The sequence below is a fragment of the Camelus dromedarius genome, chromosome 25 (assembly GCF_036321535.1).
Source record: "Camelus dromedarius isolate mCamDro1 chromosome 25, mCamDro1.pat, whole genome shotgun sequence".
In the NCBI taxonomy this organism is placed as follows: domain Eukaryota; kingdom Metazoa; phylum Chordata; class Mammalia; order Artiodactyla; family Camelidae; genus Camelus; species Camelus dromedarius.
The window spans coordinates 11,532,420-11,550,409 of NC_087460.1; the positions used below are offsets into that span (position 1 = coordinate 11,532,420).

Genomic DNA, 17,990 nt, shown 5'->3' on the forward strand with positions numbered 1-17,990 from the left:
CAAAGGTTAGAAGAAAAATACCTGGACATTTGTACAGTTTAATCTTTAATTATTTCATTGCCTTAATAATCTTTAACAAATTTAATCACTGCTTAACTAGGGGAAATTGTGTTCTTGTAGTACGAGTCAAAGAGTCATGAAAGAACACTGAAAAGCAAAAGAATGTGGCAAAAGATTAAGAAGCAGAAGGATCAGTTTTTTAGGTTTTATTTTGTTTTTGGACAGGAGGGAGGTAATTAGGTTTATTTATTTATTTAATTTCTTTTTTTCAGAGGAGGTACTGGGGATTGAACCCAGGACTTCATACGTACTAAGCATGCAGTCTACCACTGAGTTGTACCCTCCTCTCCAGGAGGATAAGTTTTATACTCTGTCCTTACACACCATTTGACCTGGACACTTCACTTATAGGTTTGGGGGAATTAAGTTTTTCTTCTTGAAAATAGGTATTGTGATATAACTTTGTGTTATAATTTATGTGTATGGAGCTCTTTCTTCATCATTGGCATTTGATTCTCCTGGAACATGTTGGGTATTTTTATACCCACTTTAAAAATGAGAAAATGGAGGTTCAAAAGGTTAAGAGACTTTTTCAAGATCATTTAGATATTAAATGGTAGGTCCAGAATTTCTGACACTGAAGCTCATATTATTTACATTGTCCCATGCTGAATATGCCTCTTCTACAAGAAGACAAGATGGAGATTTGATTTACATTTATTCTGAGACTTTTTTTGTTTTTATTTTTGTTTTGTTTGTGTATTTGTTTTGATAAGATGCTACATGCAGGATTGCCTGAGCTAAGTGGAATCCAAGACTTGAAATATGTATATAATAATCTTCGTCCACAAGACACAGACCTGGAAGCGACAAGTCATTTTACCAGGTAAGATCAGCTGCGAACGTATGCGTGTGTACAGACACATGTTTCCCATTTGAGATGATTTCAGGGTGAACAGTCATTGGTATGAAGCTGTCATTTCTAGAACAATCTTGTGTCTTTTTCCCGAGGGGTAGAAAAGGAGCGATACAGATGTCTGGCAGAAGGCTGTAGTCGGTGTTTCTGTAGCAAGCTATTGTTTGCTAACCAGCATCTTCATCTAACACATTGCTCAATAAGAGGTCATTGAAAAGAGCAAGAGCTGACAGAAAGAAATTGGCCGTTCTACTTGAACTATGTCCAGAAAAACAATTCGGAAGAAGAGATTTATGATGAGATACGGTCTCACTACTTTCATCTCTAAGGCAATACAAATATTGGAATATTTGGTGACTGTCTTCTATTTTTAATCCTTTTTTATTAAGCAAGTCTGGGAAAACACTAGTATACATCACAGTAAGAGTCTGGGCACAGTGAATATCAGTTAGACTCAGAATCTTTGTCAAAAGGGTGGTGTATTTTATGAGAGTCTTTTGAACTTTAGTTTTGCAGTGGGTAGCCTAATTGCCAGCAAATTTTAGATGCTTAATAAATTTTAGCCATAATTACTATCCTAGTAAATATATTAAGTAGAGAAATACAGTGCTCTCTCCTGTAATTTCTTAATATTGAATCTTATTTGAGTCTAATTTTTAATTGTTCTAATATTTTCAACTGGAAATTTGTAAACACAGATAATATATTTTTAATGGATGTATGCTTTGTCCTTTTGAAGAAAACAATACTTAAAATCTTACTCACACAGGTATTACTTTTCTCTTCATTTCCCAGAAAGTAGAGTGCAGAATCCCTCTCCATTCCAAGGGGAAATGGGGAACGTTCATGGGGATGTCCTAAACAGTTGAAGAATTTCATTTTTGGAAGGAATCTCTGCTTAATGAACATGAATGGGTAGGCTGTTCTTGTGGTTGAATAAAAGCAATATTGTTTCTGGTGACTAGGTTCTCATCTCATTGCAGAAGGAATTCCGAGACGAGATGCAGAGGTTAAGGAAGTAAGGTGGGGATTTATTAAGGGATGGATAGTACGCTCTCAAGGGGAGAGCGGGCAGGCTCAGGTGAGCAGCTGAGTTTCTTTGGCAAGTTGGTTACGTGGAGTGTAAAAGTGAATGGGCGGAATATTCATCATGGAGGGAACGGTTTGGGATCGTATTCCCTGATTTTCATTCCAACTCCACCTTCCCAAAGGGAGGAGGGATTTTTGTCCTTATTTAGTCTGGATTGAAAGTGTCATGGCATCAGTGCATGATGGGGACTTCTAATCTGCAAGGCTAATTTTATTGTAATGAGGACATAATGAGCAAAAGTTACATTCCAACACTGGGGATTCCTGCCTTTTCCCACCTTCCTTTGTCGGCCTCCAGGGCAGTTGTCACCCCAAAATTTGTGATCACTTATCAGCCCAGAGGTTCCTGCTTTTCTTTCTGTTCAGGGACCCCCTACACTATGTAAGGCTTCCTGCATTTGGCCCGTGCCCCTCCTTTTTGCCCAATTCTTGCCATTTGGCCTGCGTCCCTCCTTTCTCTGCTCATATCTAGCTGTCTGCCTGCTGTAACAATATGACAGAGTCACAGAATATTAGAAAAGCCCTTATAGTCTATTTATTCTGACAATAAATATGCAAATGAGAAAACTGAGATCCAAAGAATTAAGAGGCTTGTCCATGATTAAAAGAAGTAGTAAGAAGTAGAGCTTGGGCTAGGGCCTAAAGCAATGACTTTGATCCCCTGCTCTAGGGCTTTTATCAACATTCAATACTGGAAACTATATGATATGATTACGGAACACGAGGCAGAGCCTCTGCCAAAAATATACCTTCCTGCTATCTGATTTGTTTCTGAAATTCTACCATTGGAGATTCTTTTAAGTGAGTCTGGTAGGTTTTTTGTGTCTTGAAAATGCCCTTTAATAGTAAAGATGCCTCTAAAAGAAGCATTTGTTTATATCCAGTTAGAAAACTACAAATACAGTTAACTGCCTGTGGCCAAAGACACTAGCTTGAAGACTGGCAGCGGTGTTTCAGATCTGTGGTTTCAAAGATGAGGGACTCTCAAGTTGCCTCAACTAATGAGGACAAGGGACTTGTGTGAGAAACACTGAGAAGGGCTGACAGCAGAAGAACATCTGTCACAAGGTCCTTCGGGGTTGGGGACAGCTCTGGGGATCTCATCAGCAGGCAGCATCCTCCCACTCTAGCTGCCCTCTCCTGCTCCAGTTAACTGCATCTAAGGCTGGTGGGTTCATGTGCTACCAAAAATAGCCCCCTCAGGCTATGCCATCAGGATCTGAGTGTGATGCCTTTCTGTAAAGTGGGCTGCAGCAGAGCAGGCACAGTGATTGACAGGTCAGTGAGACAGGGTGGGGAGACGGGGAAGGAGCATAGAGAGGGCCAGAAAAGGTGGAGCTTAAAAACATGTGATCGGGCTGTGGCTATGTTGATCTGTCATTGCTTGGACAAAACAGTTATACTGCTAAGGTTTACAAATAGTCCCTCCTACCATTTAAAAGAAAGGAAAAATCTATATAGTGAATGAAAAAAAGCTTTCAGGCTATGGCCACAGGAAAAATGTAAATCGGCTTTAGATGTTTGCCAGAGACCCATTCTTCCACACCCTCCGGCTTTATCCAACACGCCCAGATCTGTGAAGGGCAGGATCTTCGGTGTGAGTGAGCCTGCCTTTGCTGACTCATCTCCCCTTCTCGTTTAGAAGGACGTGAACTGATACAGAAAGTAGAACTGAAGCCAGTCACCTCCTGGCAGCAAGCTAGACCTCATTACCCTGCCTGCAGATCTCTGCCAGGCTAATTTTCTCGCTTTCAGATGCTGTGTAGTATGTTCTGTTAATTAAACTTCTTTCTACAACTTTATGGGAAAGGACTTGTTCTCCATTGCAAACTTAAAAGGCATCTTAGTCATCTAAGCTAGGGCATGTCATTTCTCTGTTCAGTAATTGTCTTTGACTTGCCATTTCCTGTCTCTTACTTTTGAGAACCTTATGAATCTGATTGTCTATATCAAGGTTTTATCCACACCACCTCTGTTACTCTCAGATGAATTCTTGTCGGGGTAGATCACTTTGTCAGTATACATTCATGCCTGCTGTCTAGTTAACTCTCATGCATAGCCTCGTCAAAAGCGCTCCCAAAGAAAAACAAAATTACAGAATAAAGGGGAAGGGTCTAATGTAACTTTCAGTCCTACCCATCCCTTTAGACTCTGGACCTTGTCCATGAAACCTTCTCAGATTATCTAGTACCAACTAGTCTTTTCCTGTGTAACTGTACGGAACATGTATTATTTCATGCTATCCTTCATTTATTATTGAGTTGCATGCTGTCTAGTATATCACCTTAGTTAATACACTGGTTGCTTTTATCAGTTTCTCCCAAGTAGAGCAGGGGAACATATTCCCACTTCCCCACTTCCTAAAGTATCTGACGGTGAAACAACCTCTGTTCCCTTAAAATGTGTTAACATTTTAATTTAACAGAAAATACAGTTTAAACATCAAACATTAAGTGCATAAAAGTCATATAATTATGGCTAACATTTAATACATTGCTCCTCAAGCGTCAGGCCTTGTTCTAAGTGCTTTTCATATAGTAACTTATTTAATCATCACAAGTCTATAAGGTCATAGCACTTTTATCTACATTTTTAGATTAGGAAATTGAGACCCCAGAGAAATGAAATGATTTGCCGAAGGAAACAGCCAGCCAGAGACAGAGCCACGATTTGAATCCAGGGGGTTATGCTCCAGAGGGTGGGGTCTTAAATGCTACCCTGTGAGCTCAAAACCACCCCTCCCATATGCGGGCTCTCAGGGATGTGCTGCCTCGTAATTCAGACCACACTTTTCTCAAGGTTCCTCTGAGCCCATGTTGGCTTTAGTTTGACCAAGGTAGATCCTATATCCTTTCTTGGGCACTAATCCTCATTCCTGAATATCCCAAGCCTTGGTGGAGGACAGAGACCCTTCCTGGAATCATTGTCCCTGTGCCACCACCAGGTGTCCCCTGGGTGTTGGGTTCAGGATCTGCTGTAATAGCTGCCCAGAGGGACCCCCATGGGAGGATTTGACTAATGACACCAAGGCAGTCACCTTCCTTTTTTTTCTGTTTTGGCCCATTACCACATGTCCTGAACCTCTCCATATTTTTTTCCACTTTCTTCCTCAGAGAAATCTCCCACGAGACTCATCTTCCCATTGATTTCCAAGAACCTGTCTTAGTAGTATCTTTTATCCTAAAATCTCAATTACATACTTTTATTTTTAGCTATGAGCTAATGTGTTTCGAGCTCATGTTTTCAGCTCTTCTCTAAATCCCTTGGTCAGCAGATGGAGATCAAATGTTGAGGGTCTTTTCCATCACACATTTCCATCACACATTCCTCCCCAGCACTGTGAGGAACCCGTCATCGAAGTTCAAGAGACTTCAACTGAATGTGACTAGGATTCCTTACCACTTAGAAAAGTTACTTAAATTCTCATTTAAATATTAAAAAAAATTTTAAACAGGGTGAAGGTATAGCTCAGTGGTGGGGTATGTCTAACATGCACAAGAAATGTGTAGCTCAATGGTTCAATCCCCAGTACCTCCATAAATAAATAAATAAATAAATAAATAAATAAATAAATAAATAAATAAATAAATAAACAAACAAATAAATAAATAAACAAACAAACAAACTTAAAAAAAGTTTTAAAACAAATTATGCAACATTTCTTTTGTTAATACTTAATGTGTAGTGTGAGTTTATAATGGGGGAGGGTGTAGCTCAGTGATAGAGCGCATGCCTAACATGCACAAGATCTTGGGTTCAGTCCCCACTACCTCCACTAAAATAATAAATAAGTAAATAGGAACCTAATTACCTCCCCACTCTACCCCCCACCAAAAAAAATTAGGCTGGTGAATTAAAAACAGTAAGGGAACCTTACGTGACATGATCCACATGCTTCAAATAAATGTTAAAAATTATGTGCACTTGTTTACCTTTTCTGTGTAAATAATACTGTTATCTTAAGCTGTGTTCTCTGACGTTATGTGGATTTCAAAACTTAAGGAAAAACTTGAAGTGTAGATGTCCGTGCATGTAATTTATCCAAAAAGAAACCAAGTTCAGTGACCAATCCAGCATTGGTCTTGGTGCCTCAATGAGTGACATTAACTCCAGCATGCTCATGAGAGTCTCTATACATATAAAACTCTTTGTTCTTTTTGTTCTGACAAGCTAAAAATGTTTTATTTCACTGTTTATTCTGATATCACTACTAAGATACGGATAAAAATAAGACAAGAAAACCCACCCTCTCGCACTGCCACCGCTAAGCTCACAGATCTGGGTCACGAGTGAAGACTCAGCCATCTGAGACACAGCATGTGTGGATACCTTAAGTGCCCGAATCCTGACTTCCGTGTCAGTATCGAGAGGCTGCCCGTCTTTTTGAGACTTGAAAGAAAGAAATGGCTTTTCCTGCCTCTCTGAGGGAGTACTCTATTCATGAACAATACAGGACCCTACTTCACTCTTGGGTATTCACATTCTGGGTTAAGAACTGATCATAAGGGTTTCAGAGGATCCTGTACTCTGCATAGCATTAAAAAATTTTATTATATGAATGGCATTTAGAGAAAAATGAAAATAAAATGGGTTTACTGGCCACAAAGTTTTTTCACATCATTGCCAGCTCCTCTCTCCGCTTCCCTTCCTTGTTTTTTACTCCCCTTACAGCTGAGCGCTGTTGAATACAATCAAGAAAGTATCATGACTCAGTCTCTGCAAATTGATACTCTCATGTAATGTCTCTGCTGAGCCCACTGCTTGGCAACACAGGCAACCATCCATTAAATGCCGTCCAAATGGGTTATTTCAGAATCTTCAATCACTCTCAATCCTCGGGTTAGCTGTCCTTAGAAACAGATAACCTATTTCACAGACCAGACTGGGATCATTAAGCATAAACTTCCCTGCCTACCTCCCCTCCCACATGCAGATCATGCTTTTTACTTCACCCAATTCCTCCTCCAGAAATGTGAGAGGAAAATTTCCATATATTCCCAGATACTCCATTTGGCCAGCCACGCAGATCCTTTGGTTTAGTGAGCATAACATCCCCTGCTTTTCAGCTAAAACTGAGGGCAGCTTGAAGCAAAACAAAACCCCAAACTTCAAAGTAGCAAATTATTTGCATTAGTGAGGGATTTTGATAGCAAAAACTAGAGATTCTATCTGGTTTCCTTGGGGAAAAGGGTATGCATGGACTCAAACTGCACCTAACAAACTCCAGAAACCAACATGGCCGGGCTGGTTTCCAGTGGAAACAAAGACCTTCTACTCTGCTGATCTGTACCTATCATATTCTACTTCCCTTTGCTCATTGGCCAGTTTTCTCTAATATAAATTCCCGAGAGAGACAGTCTGATTGACTTAACTAGATGCCTTTGTCCCTACTGAACAGGGTCTTCATGCAAAGCCATCGTGGATTCTGTTGCCCATCCTTGTTCTTCCCATGGGCCAGCCCTTCACAAAGAGTATCCTGGAGCTGCTTCTCCGAACTTTGAGCTTTCGAAAGAACAGTCTTGATGATAAGGGGTCCCTGGGCAGAACAAGCACAGTGACTGTCCTAAGTACAGCTGTGAAGCTGCAGAAAGCGTTGATAACATCCAGAGAGAGTGCTCCCGGGCTTCCCCTCGTGGACCCAGGAGTCAGTCCCGGAGCCTCCTGGGGTGTGCAGACGCAAGGCCAGAAACCCCTAGTGTTCCCCTCACGCCGTCTGAGTTGTTTCTCACGGCGACGGTGTGAGACGAATCTTTATGCTCAAACGTCGCCAAACATAGTAAGTGACTTTCTATCTGGTTTCTCTTCAAAACTGAGAAACAGAGTATGGGACAGGAATGTATATCCCTGGGTTCCTTTATCATTAAAGTTTCTTGATGCCTTTTTAGTACTTTGCAAATTTTCATCTCTTGGATTGTTGTAATTCCACAAGTATGGATCAAAGTTTTCCTCTGCCTTAGTTTAACCGTTGATACTTAAAGAAATAAATGCTTACAAGAAAAACAAGCAAAGAGAACCTAGAGAAACTAACAATCATGACATCCAACCTTTTTAAAATTAGGAAAGCAGATTCAAAGGGAAATGCAACTTAAAATAAGTGGCATTTCCCCTTTTCACTGTGAAAGTCTCCCATTTTAAAAAATTTAATTATAAGAACTAATCTGAACTAAATTGACTTTTAAAACTGCTTTTATTAAACTGCAAATAGAACAGCTTTCACAATACATCAGTAAGATAAGCTAGCTCTGGAGGGGCTAGAAGCCTGGGATATCATTCCACTGGCATAACACTTAATACATAATAAGACCAGCACATCACCCTTTCCCTAGTTCCTTTATTCCATTTGCTCTGATTTGGCTAAATTCTGTAAGGAGCCTCCATAAGAAAGTGTAAGAATTACTTTATCGTAATCAAAGCCACGGAGCCTGGAATTCTTGCTTGTATGCAGTTAGGTGCCTGTGATGACATTTACATAAGACTTCTGACCTTGTAGATGAATTCTGAACACTTGAAACTTCAATTTGGAAACAGCAAAGTTTTTTTGTTTTTTAGACCAAGTTCTAAACTATGAAGAGGAGAAAAGGAGAAAAGAGAAAAAGATAAGAAACTCCAAAGTTGCCTTTTGTTCTAATCCCTATCTAATATCTCTTTTGTAGGATTTCAAGAGAGTTTCCCACAAGTCAGTTTCCACAGAACCATAAATCTATGCATTTGTCTTCCCTTGTGTCTATCTGTAACCTACTAACTTTTGGGCTCATATATACTCATTTCTATACTTATTTGGTAGTAAGCTTTCTGAAATAATATTTGCATAATATTCTTTTATTTCCAATAACTTTTTATGTTATCTCATTTGATTCTATTAATAATCCCAGGGGGTGGCATGGTTTAGTCATCAGCTATGTTTTCTAGATGAAACAACTAAATGTCCTGAAAGCTAATGGACTTTCTTGAGACCATGGGCAGAGCTTATAAGTGAGTTCAAAACAGAACAAAATTGATTTCTTGCATAATGGGTGCTCTTCCTAGAACGCTAAACAAAGTCACATGGCCAAAAAAAAAAAAATCCTACATATGAAATTCCTAATGCCCTGATAATCTCAGATAAATATAGATGTTCTTTAACGTTGGTGTCTTCAGACCAGTTGAAAGATCATAGTAAAAAAACATCTAAATGCATATAACCACATTTCTCATATTAGAGTACCATGCTATCAAAGCTACAAGGATTAACACGAGATATCCTCTTTTACTATTTATTTCATTTAAAAGGTTAGAACATGAAGCTTAAATTTGTGTCTTCACACAAATGTACATACATGTTACATGCATGTGCAACAAAAATCAAGCGCCTTCTCTTCCAAGTCAATCTTGAATTTTTTAAAGTAAAAGTGCCTAGAGAGAAACTTTTTAAAAATTGTGTACCAAGACTTCATCAGCAATGAATTCATTGAATTCATTTCAGAGTGGTAATTTTTTGGTTAAAAAATTCTTTGAATACTTTTCATCCAGTGTAAATTTGTAACAAAATAGGAATTACCTTGATAGCATACTTTATTGGCTTAAGTACAAGAAAGTGCTGGTCAGAGACTTTATGGATTGCAGATTCAACACTGAACTATTATTTTCTCTTTGTGGAATAAAAGAAATTATGACAAAGTTGTATTAGGTCACCGTTCCCTCTGAATAGTTAAGAATGACTCACAAACCTGGACACTCAGTAACTCCAATACAAAAAGAAAGAAAAGAAGGAGTAATGCGTTCTTTACACATGCCAAAATCACTGCAGCGAAAATGAAGCCTGAGAGTTAAATGAAGAAATTTGTTCGTGGGGAGTGTGAGTCACTTGAAGCTCTTCTATTTATATATGATAAAATTACAGTGTCAATGGTAAAATAAGAACATTCTCATGCAAATTCCTTCACAGGAAAAGTCATTTGAGAAACATTTCCCTGAGACTATTAAAGAGACTGATCGGTAAAATAGGTGGGTATTCTATCAAACCGCAGAATGATATAAACGACCTCAGCAACAGAAATATGCTCTTGTTGAAATTCCCATCAAGTGTTGCCCGAAAACCTTCTCTCAGTTGCTATTCCACAGCATTTAGGCGTCTGTCTTCAATGGTTACTCTGACGTGGCTCATGAAGCAGCTAGAAACATTTACCGTTTGTAAGAACGTATTAATATAAACGTGAGTTCAAAAAAATATTTAATCTGAGGGGTAAATAATCTGCCTATAGGCTAAACCTGACATGAAAGATCAGATCTCCTGGATTGAACCCAGTTTTTTTGAGGCTGATAAATAGCCCATTCACACACACATATCTAGGAACCTGTTGTAGCAGTGGTTTCTAATGTAAGCAATTTGAAATATTTATATCATATAAAAAGGATGTTATGAAGTAGAGGAGAATTTGTACACATTTTTAGGATGGGACCTACAGCTTAAGAAATTTCATCTGATCATATGTCCCTTTGGACTGTGTTCCCTGGCTGCAAGAAATACTGTTAATTTTTTTTTTTTTTTTTTGGTCTAATGATTATTTCTGTGTAAAAATTAAAGGATCATTGTTTTAGTGCCTTTGTTCCACCTGGGAATTCCATACTAAGTCTATTGGTTTATTTCTCTCTTAAAGACATAGTTGAAAAACTGTTCATTGTAAATAATCCACAGTGAGAGCAAAGACTTTGTAATCGAATAAGCATAAATTGGAATTTTTCATTGCTGTTTTCAAAATGATGCCACCCTTGGTATGCATTTAACCTCTCTTGGCCTTTTTCTTATCTGTTGCTAAAATAATTTTCATGCTTACCTCTAAGGATGAAAAGATTAACATGAGGCATTTAGTGCAGTGCCTGTCAAAGGATATATACTCCCTGAGGGCAGAAATCTGATTTCCCTCCTTCGCCTCTAAGTTCCTGTACTTAGAACAGTGCCTAGCAGGAAGTTAGAAGTGTTGATCAGGACTGCCTGGAGGATTTCCTTAGGAAATTTAAGAACTGAATCCTTCTAGCTGTTGCTTTGGACTTATGTGGCTATTCCCAAGCATCATCCAGCTAGTGCTGCCATTAAATAAGATAAATCAGAGAGCTGTCACTTGGATAATTCAGATCCCAGTAGAGGCCTGCAACTTACCTCTCAGGTCCCCAGCCCCAGCCTAGGTCATGTTTAAGAACACTATTTTATCTGACCTGTTAAATCTGCCACTTGAGGAACTGGAGATGATTTAGGTGAAAGTCTGCCTTATAACCCTAAGTTTATCACAAAAGTTCATCCTTCATCTCCAGTCTTCTTACATCTTAACTGCTGGGCAATGTAAAAATAAGGCGTGGACATAGTTGAGATTTTGTGAGGGTGAGTACATCAGGGCTTAAGATCTATGATTCATAAGGCTGTGTGTTCATGACAAGTGGGTACGTGCTGTCACTCCGCAGCTTTCCACCCCAACGCATGCAATATGCTCAGTAAATATTTGTTGAATGAGTGAATGAATGATAGGGTCTCCATAAATCATGATTAGTATTATGCTCTTACTATTATTATTATCTTCATGTCTTTAAACTACTGATGAGGAAAGAAATGAATGTTTTACTTTGCACTATGTGCCCATAAATTCATAAAGTCAAAGAACGTCTTTAGAAGTAATGAACACTGTGGAAATGAATAATGATCAGCGTCACATTTTTAGCTTTCTTTGCAAATTTTGGCCAAGATGGATGTATAATAATGGGGAAAATTGGAATTTGCTCTTTTAAAAGTCTAATACTGGAACAAGACAAATGGTCTTGAAGTTTTATAAAAATGAGGGGGACATTATTAAGCATTATTGAACTACATTGTTAATATTGAGGACATGGCAGATTCGTTGTGAAAAAGGCGTTGCACAAGAACTCTGATAGATGCCAGCCTAGAAAAGCACTGTTTGAGTATATTCAACACCTGTTCCTCTTGGAAAATTTTAGTAATCTCAGACTAGAAGGAAACTTAGATAAAAACATAGTTTTTAAAGTGAAAAATTGTAAGCGTTCCCACTAATGTTGGGAAAATATAATAATACCTCTATCTTGATAGTAATGCTCTGCATTTTAGTTTTGTTATATTATTTTCCATTTGAATAAGACAATAAATGATTCCAGATAATTTTTTAAATTTTTTGAAGTAAGAGTTTGGTAAAGCAAGTGGTTATGAGATAAACATTCAAGACTCAGTAGTGAACTCAGCCATAAAACCTGACAACATAACGCCATTTGTAGCAACATGGGTGCTCCTGGGGAATGTCATTCTAAGTGAAGGTAGCCAGAAAGAGAAAGAAAAATACCATATGAGAGCGCTCATATGTGGAATCTAAAAAATAACAACAACAACAACAACAAAAAACAAACAAAGCATAAATACATAACAGAAATAGACTCATAGACATAGAATACAGACTTGTGGTTGCCAAGGGGGTGGGGGGTGGGAAGAGATAGACTGGGATTTCAAAATTGTAGAATAGATAAACAAGATTATACTGTATAGCACAGGGAAATATATACAAGATCTTATGGTAGCTCACAGCGAAAAAAAATGTGACAATGAATGTATGTATGTTCATGTATAACTGAAAAATTGTGCTCTACACTGGAATTTGACACAACATTGTAAAATGATTATAAATCAATAAAAAATGTTAACAAAAAAAAGACTCAGTAGTGAAAAATTTAGAGAAGGAATATTATAAGACCACCTGAATAGATACAGAAAATGCAGTTATTAAAATTTAGAATCACTCATTTTTAAAATAGAAAGAAATATCCTTAACTTGTAGCTAAAAAACCTACAGAAAACAGTATACTTAATGGAAAAACATTGAAAGCTTTTCCCTTGTAATCAGGAACAAACCAAAATGCTTGCTGTCACCACCTCCACTGAACCTGGACCTGGCGGTATTAGCAGTGCAAAGGGTAACAGAAAACTCTGGCATTATTTGCAGATAACATGACTGCATCCATGCAAATTTCATAAGAATATACAATATGTTGTTAGAGTTAATGAGTTAAAAATCTACTCATATATTATCAAATATTAGTTAAAATAGAATTTCAAAAAAGCTAGAATTTACAATTTGCTGCACAAAAAATACTCAAATGAGGAATAAATCCAACAAAAGATATGCAAAACATCCACAGAAAAAAAATTCTAAAATGATACAGCAAGCTATAAAATAAGACCTAACTAAATGGGGAAATATGCTGTGTTTATAGCATGTGTCAATACTGTGGAGATGTTAATTCTCCCCCAAATTAATTTGTAGTTTCAATGAAATACCCCTCAAATCCTTTCACATTTATTTTGTGCATGAGTGAGCTTGATAAGCTGATTCTAAAATATATTCAGGCTGTTAAAGGGTCTAAAATCATGAAAAAAACTCCTGAAGAAGAGCAAGGTAGAAGAATTTTCAAGACTTATTGTTAAGTTCTAGTTATTTAAGAAAGTGTACTATTAACACGGAGATGGACAAATTGTCAAGAGCAACAGAATGAGAAGGTGAGAAACAAGCCTGTGCAGTATAGACCCTTGGTATTGGACAAAGTTGAATCAGTAACGAAAAACAGTCTTTGCAGTTAAAAAATAAAGAGGTTAATCATTGTACATCTATACTTCCAGATACTGATCATTTAAAAAAAAAGGTTAACTCTACTTTCTGAATTAGATCGTTCATTCAACAAATATTTGGGGGCTATTTACTATGCAACAGTTACAAAATTCGTCTTCCAAAATATATTACAAAGTTTAAAAAGCAAATTACAGCATTTCATATGATGGGGATTCTTTTACTCCTGTCTTTTTTACTTCCGTCCCACACTACTTCAGAACTCTTACAAAATCGTGCTCCCTGGATCTGTCTGATTCCCTTCTTCCCCTCCTCCCTCTGTGTTAGCTACACTGCTGTTCTTCGCTCTCTATTAAGCACCAGTCATCCATCCACCGCTGAGCATCTGGATGAGCTGTTGTTCTGCCTAGAATTTGCTCTATCAGAAATTCCCGTGCCCTGTACTCTTGGCAAATTAAGGTCTTTGTCAAATCATTCAACTCATCTTTTCAGTGAGATTATCCCTGACTATCCTACTTAAAATTGCAACACTGTCCCCACCCCGTATTCCATCTCCCCCAATGTCTATTAGTTTTCTCTATGGTATTTATTACTTTCTCATATCCCGTATTTTTACATGTTTATTTCTTATGGTCTGAATTTCACATTATATAAATTCTATAAAGTGAGACTTTTTTTTTTTTTTTTTTGCTATATCTCAACATGCACCTGGCATATAATGGGAGTGAAAACTTTGTGTGTGTGTGTGTGTGTGTGTTGGTTTGCACCAATGTATAGAGAAAGCTCAAAAAGAATAATACCAAATTGTTCATAGAGGCTCTTTGTGGGGGAGGAGAGTGGTAATGGAAGAAGGATGAAGGGAACTTTTCACATTTTACTTAATATTTTACTGTGTGGCCTGAATTATATATCATAAAAAGTCAAGTTTTTTAGTGTCCCTGGAATTTCTTCCATAAAGCAGACAGATCAAATAGGGTGGTAAAACTCAAAATATATGGACAATGTCTACAACAAAACTAGATAGCGTGGTATTCCCAAGAACCCAAAAGTTGGGTTCTCAAGCATGATTCCCAACCAGCTTAAACTGGGTAGGATTTTTACAAACTCCAAGTCATGGGGAAGGGCAGGAGTTCTGTGGCAAATCTGAAAAGGTTAGAGAAGTCTATAAACTCTCAAAGGTAACTGGAGCTTCTTTCTAAGCAAAAGTCCTACGCTGAAGAGAAACTGCTGGAAGTATAATCCAATGAAAGGAGAAAGATCATAGGAGCAAAGGAAAACCAAAGTCCAGAAAAAAACTGGGGGCAAGGCAGAAGCAAAAGAGGCATATCTTAGAAAGTTTGAAACAGTATTTTTTTGACCCCTGTGGTAACAACAGAAAAGAGAGCTTCAGACCCTTGAAAATCTTCTACTCCTTCCTTAAAGCTTAGGAATGCTAATTTCATATTAAAATGAGTAAACAAAATGGATCATGTCTGAATGTTAAAATTATAGTTAAAAAAAGAAATAAGATGCAAAATAAAATCTCTTCAGTGAAAGTATGCCACAAAGACATTCCTAACAAAGGGATAAACTGTATCCTTACATTTCAAATTGAACTAAAAGAAAATTTTTTAAATGATAAAGATATGAAGGAACAATATAGATTATAATTAGAAAAAACTCAGAAGTGCAGTGACTGAGCCCACAAAAGAATTAGATAATAAAAGAAAACATATTTTTAAAAACAGTAAACTAAAAACAACACAGAAGAAATAAAAACAACACAACAGATAATGCCTCCAGGGAAAAGAAGATGAAAAAGAGGATCTTTAAAACAAAAAAGAAATGAAGAAAGGCAATAAAGATCCAGTATACTGAGAATGAAGTCATTGAAAAAGAAAACCAAAATAATACATTAAAACAGTTTCAAAACAAAATTGTACATTTAGTATTTTAATAACTACTAGCATCATAATTTAAGAGATTTTCTGAAAAAGGAAGACTTGAAATTACATATTGAAAGGACGTGTGCATATTGAGAAAAGTTCCCCAGAATAACCAACCTGAGACATATTTTTGGAAAAACTGTTGGACTTTGAGGGAAAAAGAAACTTCTTCAAAGCATCTAGGCAAAAAGACCAAGTCATTTGTAAGGAAAAGAAGTTCAGTATGTCGTCAGAGTTTGGGGCAGTAATCCTTTATCCCAGCAGAAAATGAAATAATATTTTCATGACCGTCAAAAAAGAAAATGTGAACCAGGGATATTGTATTCAGCAAAATTGACTTTCAAGTATAAAGGCCAGGAAAAACTGTTATCAACACCCAGAACTCAGAAACTTATTTCCTTGAGCACTTCGTGAGAAATTTACCAGAAAATGAGCATCAGATAGTCAAAGTGACTCGAGAGATGTGGCCTAAGGAATGGAGAGAGCATGAGATTTCATGATAGTTACAAGATAGACTGCGTAATATGTATGGTGGAGATATTGTATGATGGAGATAGAATAGCTCTATAAAAAATGGAAGTAGACTAGGAAGCACCTGTGAAAAGTAAATAAGCAGACTGCTTTATTGTATAAACTGAGAGAAAAAGGAGAACACCACACGTCAGATACTGGAGAAGAGGGTACAGAGGCGAAAAAAAAAATTATCCAAAGATATTTATTATACCATTAGAACACAATTGCAGACCTTCTTAAATACAAAAAAAAAAAAAAAAAAATTTAAAAAGCAGACACACACCAAAAAATACCAAAAAAAAAAAAAGACCACAGAGCGAAAAGCATTTTGTATAAAATATGTGTATATTAAATATAGTATTTTAGGATACAACTTTTCTGAAAGATAGTTGACAGAGGGACACAAATGTAGAAAAAAAATAAAATTAAAATTAAAAAATAAAGCAATGAAAATTAAATCTTTTTTTAGTGCTAAATATAGGGGGAAGAAAGAAAGAGTGTAGAGAGTTCAGGGGTGGATGTTGGGTTTCTTGGAATATGCATTGTCTTGTAGATTTAATTTCTGTAATTATGTAAATATTTAAAATAATTATATACAAATTACTTTTTTTAAAATCATCCCTAAAAATAGACAACAAACTTAAAAATTAAAAATATAAATATTGCAATTACAGTTTTATATTTCATATTTGCTAACAACTCAAGATGTGAATTTAAAATTTATAAAAATAATGTTTAATAGTTGGGCTCCAAATAAACAGGCATGGTCCTTGACTTTTTCCTCCACATCTGACACAAGGAAACAAATCTTAAGTGAAATGAGTCAGCTCAGGGACTGTTACTCACTATCTTTTCTTTTTTATTTCTCTAGGAAAATCAAGGAGAGTCTGGACTGTTTCCCTGTTAAATTGAATAACTTGATCCACATACTTGCACAAATGACAGCCATAAGCCCTGCCAAATCTATTTCACAGACATTTCCCCAGGAATCCTGTGTGCTGAGTGCAACCAGGTCAATTCTGAGAGCAACAATTTTAGGGTTCAGCAAGAAAACTAGTCACGTAAGTCTCAAATCTGTCATCTTGACTTAAATATCCTTTGATTTCATCTCAGACTTCCCTTCACTGTGCTACACGTTCTTCCTTATCCCATGATTTTTTTTACTATGCAAATGAAAAATCAGTTACAGTTTGAGCAGCAGTGCCATTAAGGAGGATGTTCCAAGGAGAAATCATAACAACCAAAGCTCTTAGTAGAGAGCCATCAAAGAGAACAGATCCTGCCCTGTGGTAGACAATAAATCAAGAGCTAATTAAAATGTCCACAAGAAAAGAAGAGCAGAAATTAGGCAGTCTGTTCCCAGCACCTAAGATTATGATATCTTTATATCCTGTGTTTATAGGTAATTTTGCCTTTACAAACTGCGTCTCTTATCTTTTGTGATGATTTTTTTGCAGAAGCGTCCTTCTTTTGTTTAGTTTACATGAAGCCAGATGTTAGGATGTATTAAAGGTTGATATTGCCATCTTTTGATTTTGTCTGTTTGTCTTCTGCAGCTGTATCTGATCCAGGTGACTCACAGTAACAACAAAACAAGCCTGACAGAAAAGTCATTTGACCAGTTTTCAAAACTTCACAGCCAACTTCAAAAGCAGTTTGCATCACTGACCCTCCCAGAGTAAGGACTGTCCTCAACAGTGCTTTGCCTTCAGTACTTGTCCTTGAACATAAGGAAAAATTATGGTTATGGCATTTTGTATTTGTGAGCAACACAGCATTCTCATCCCAGTGCCATTGAACCTATCCCAGCAGTCTACACTGCCCTCAGTAAAGAACCTTTTGTCTCATAAAACAGAACAAGGTTTTCAATTTTTGTTTGCTCTCAGCCATTGATTTTGTAGACCAAAAAATTCAGAGCCAATTTCATTTTTCATCTGTTATCAGGAAAATTGT

General features: G+C 37.0%; 1 protein-coding gene across 1 annotated transcript in view; it reads left to right on the forward strand.

The window, feature by feature from the left end:
* The window catches only part of PIK3C2G (phosphatidylinositol-4-phosphate 3-kinase catalytic subunit type 2 gamma), a 266,488-nt gene that overhangs the window by 196,172 nt on the left and 52,326 nt on the right, over positions 1 to 17,990 (forward strand). Inside the window, exons 26-28 of the mRNA XM_031444030.2 lie at positions 777 to 886; positions 16,909 to 17,098; positions 17,594 to 17,715. Of these exons, the coding sequence (XP_031299890.2) occupies positions 777 to 886; positions 16,909 to 17,098; positions 17,594 to 17,715 (422 nt within the window). The remainder of the gene's footprint in view (positions 1 to 776; positions 887 to 16,908; positions 17,099 to 17,593; positions 17,716 to 17,990) is intronic.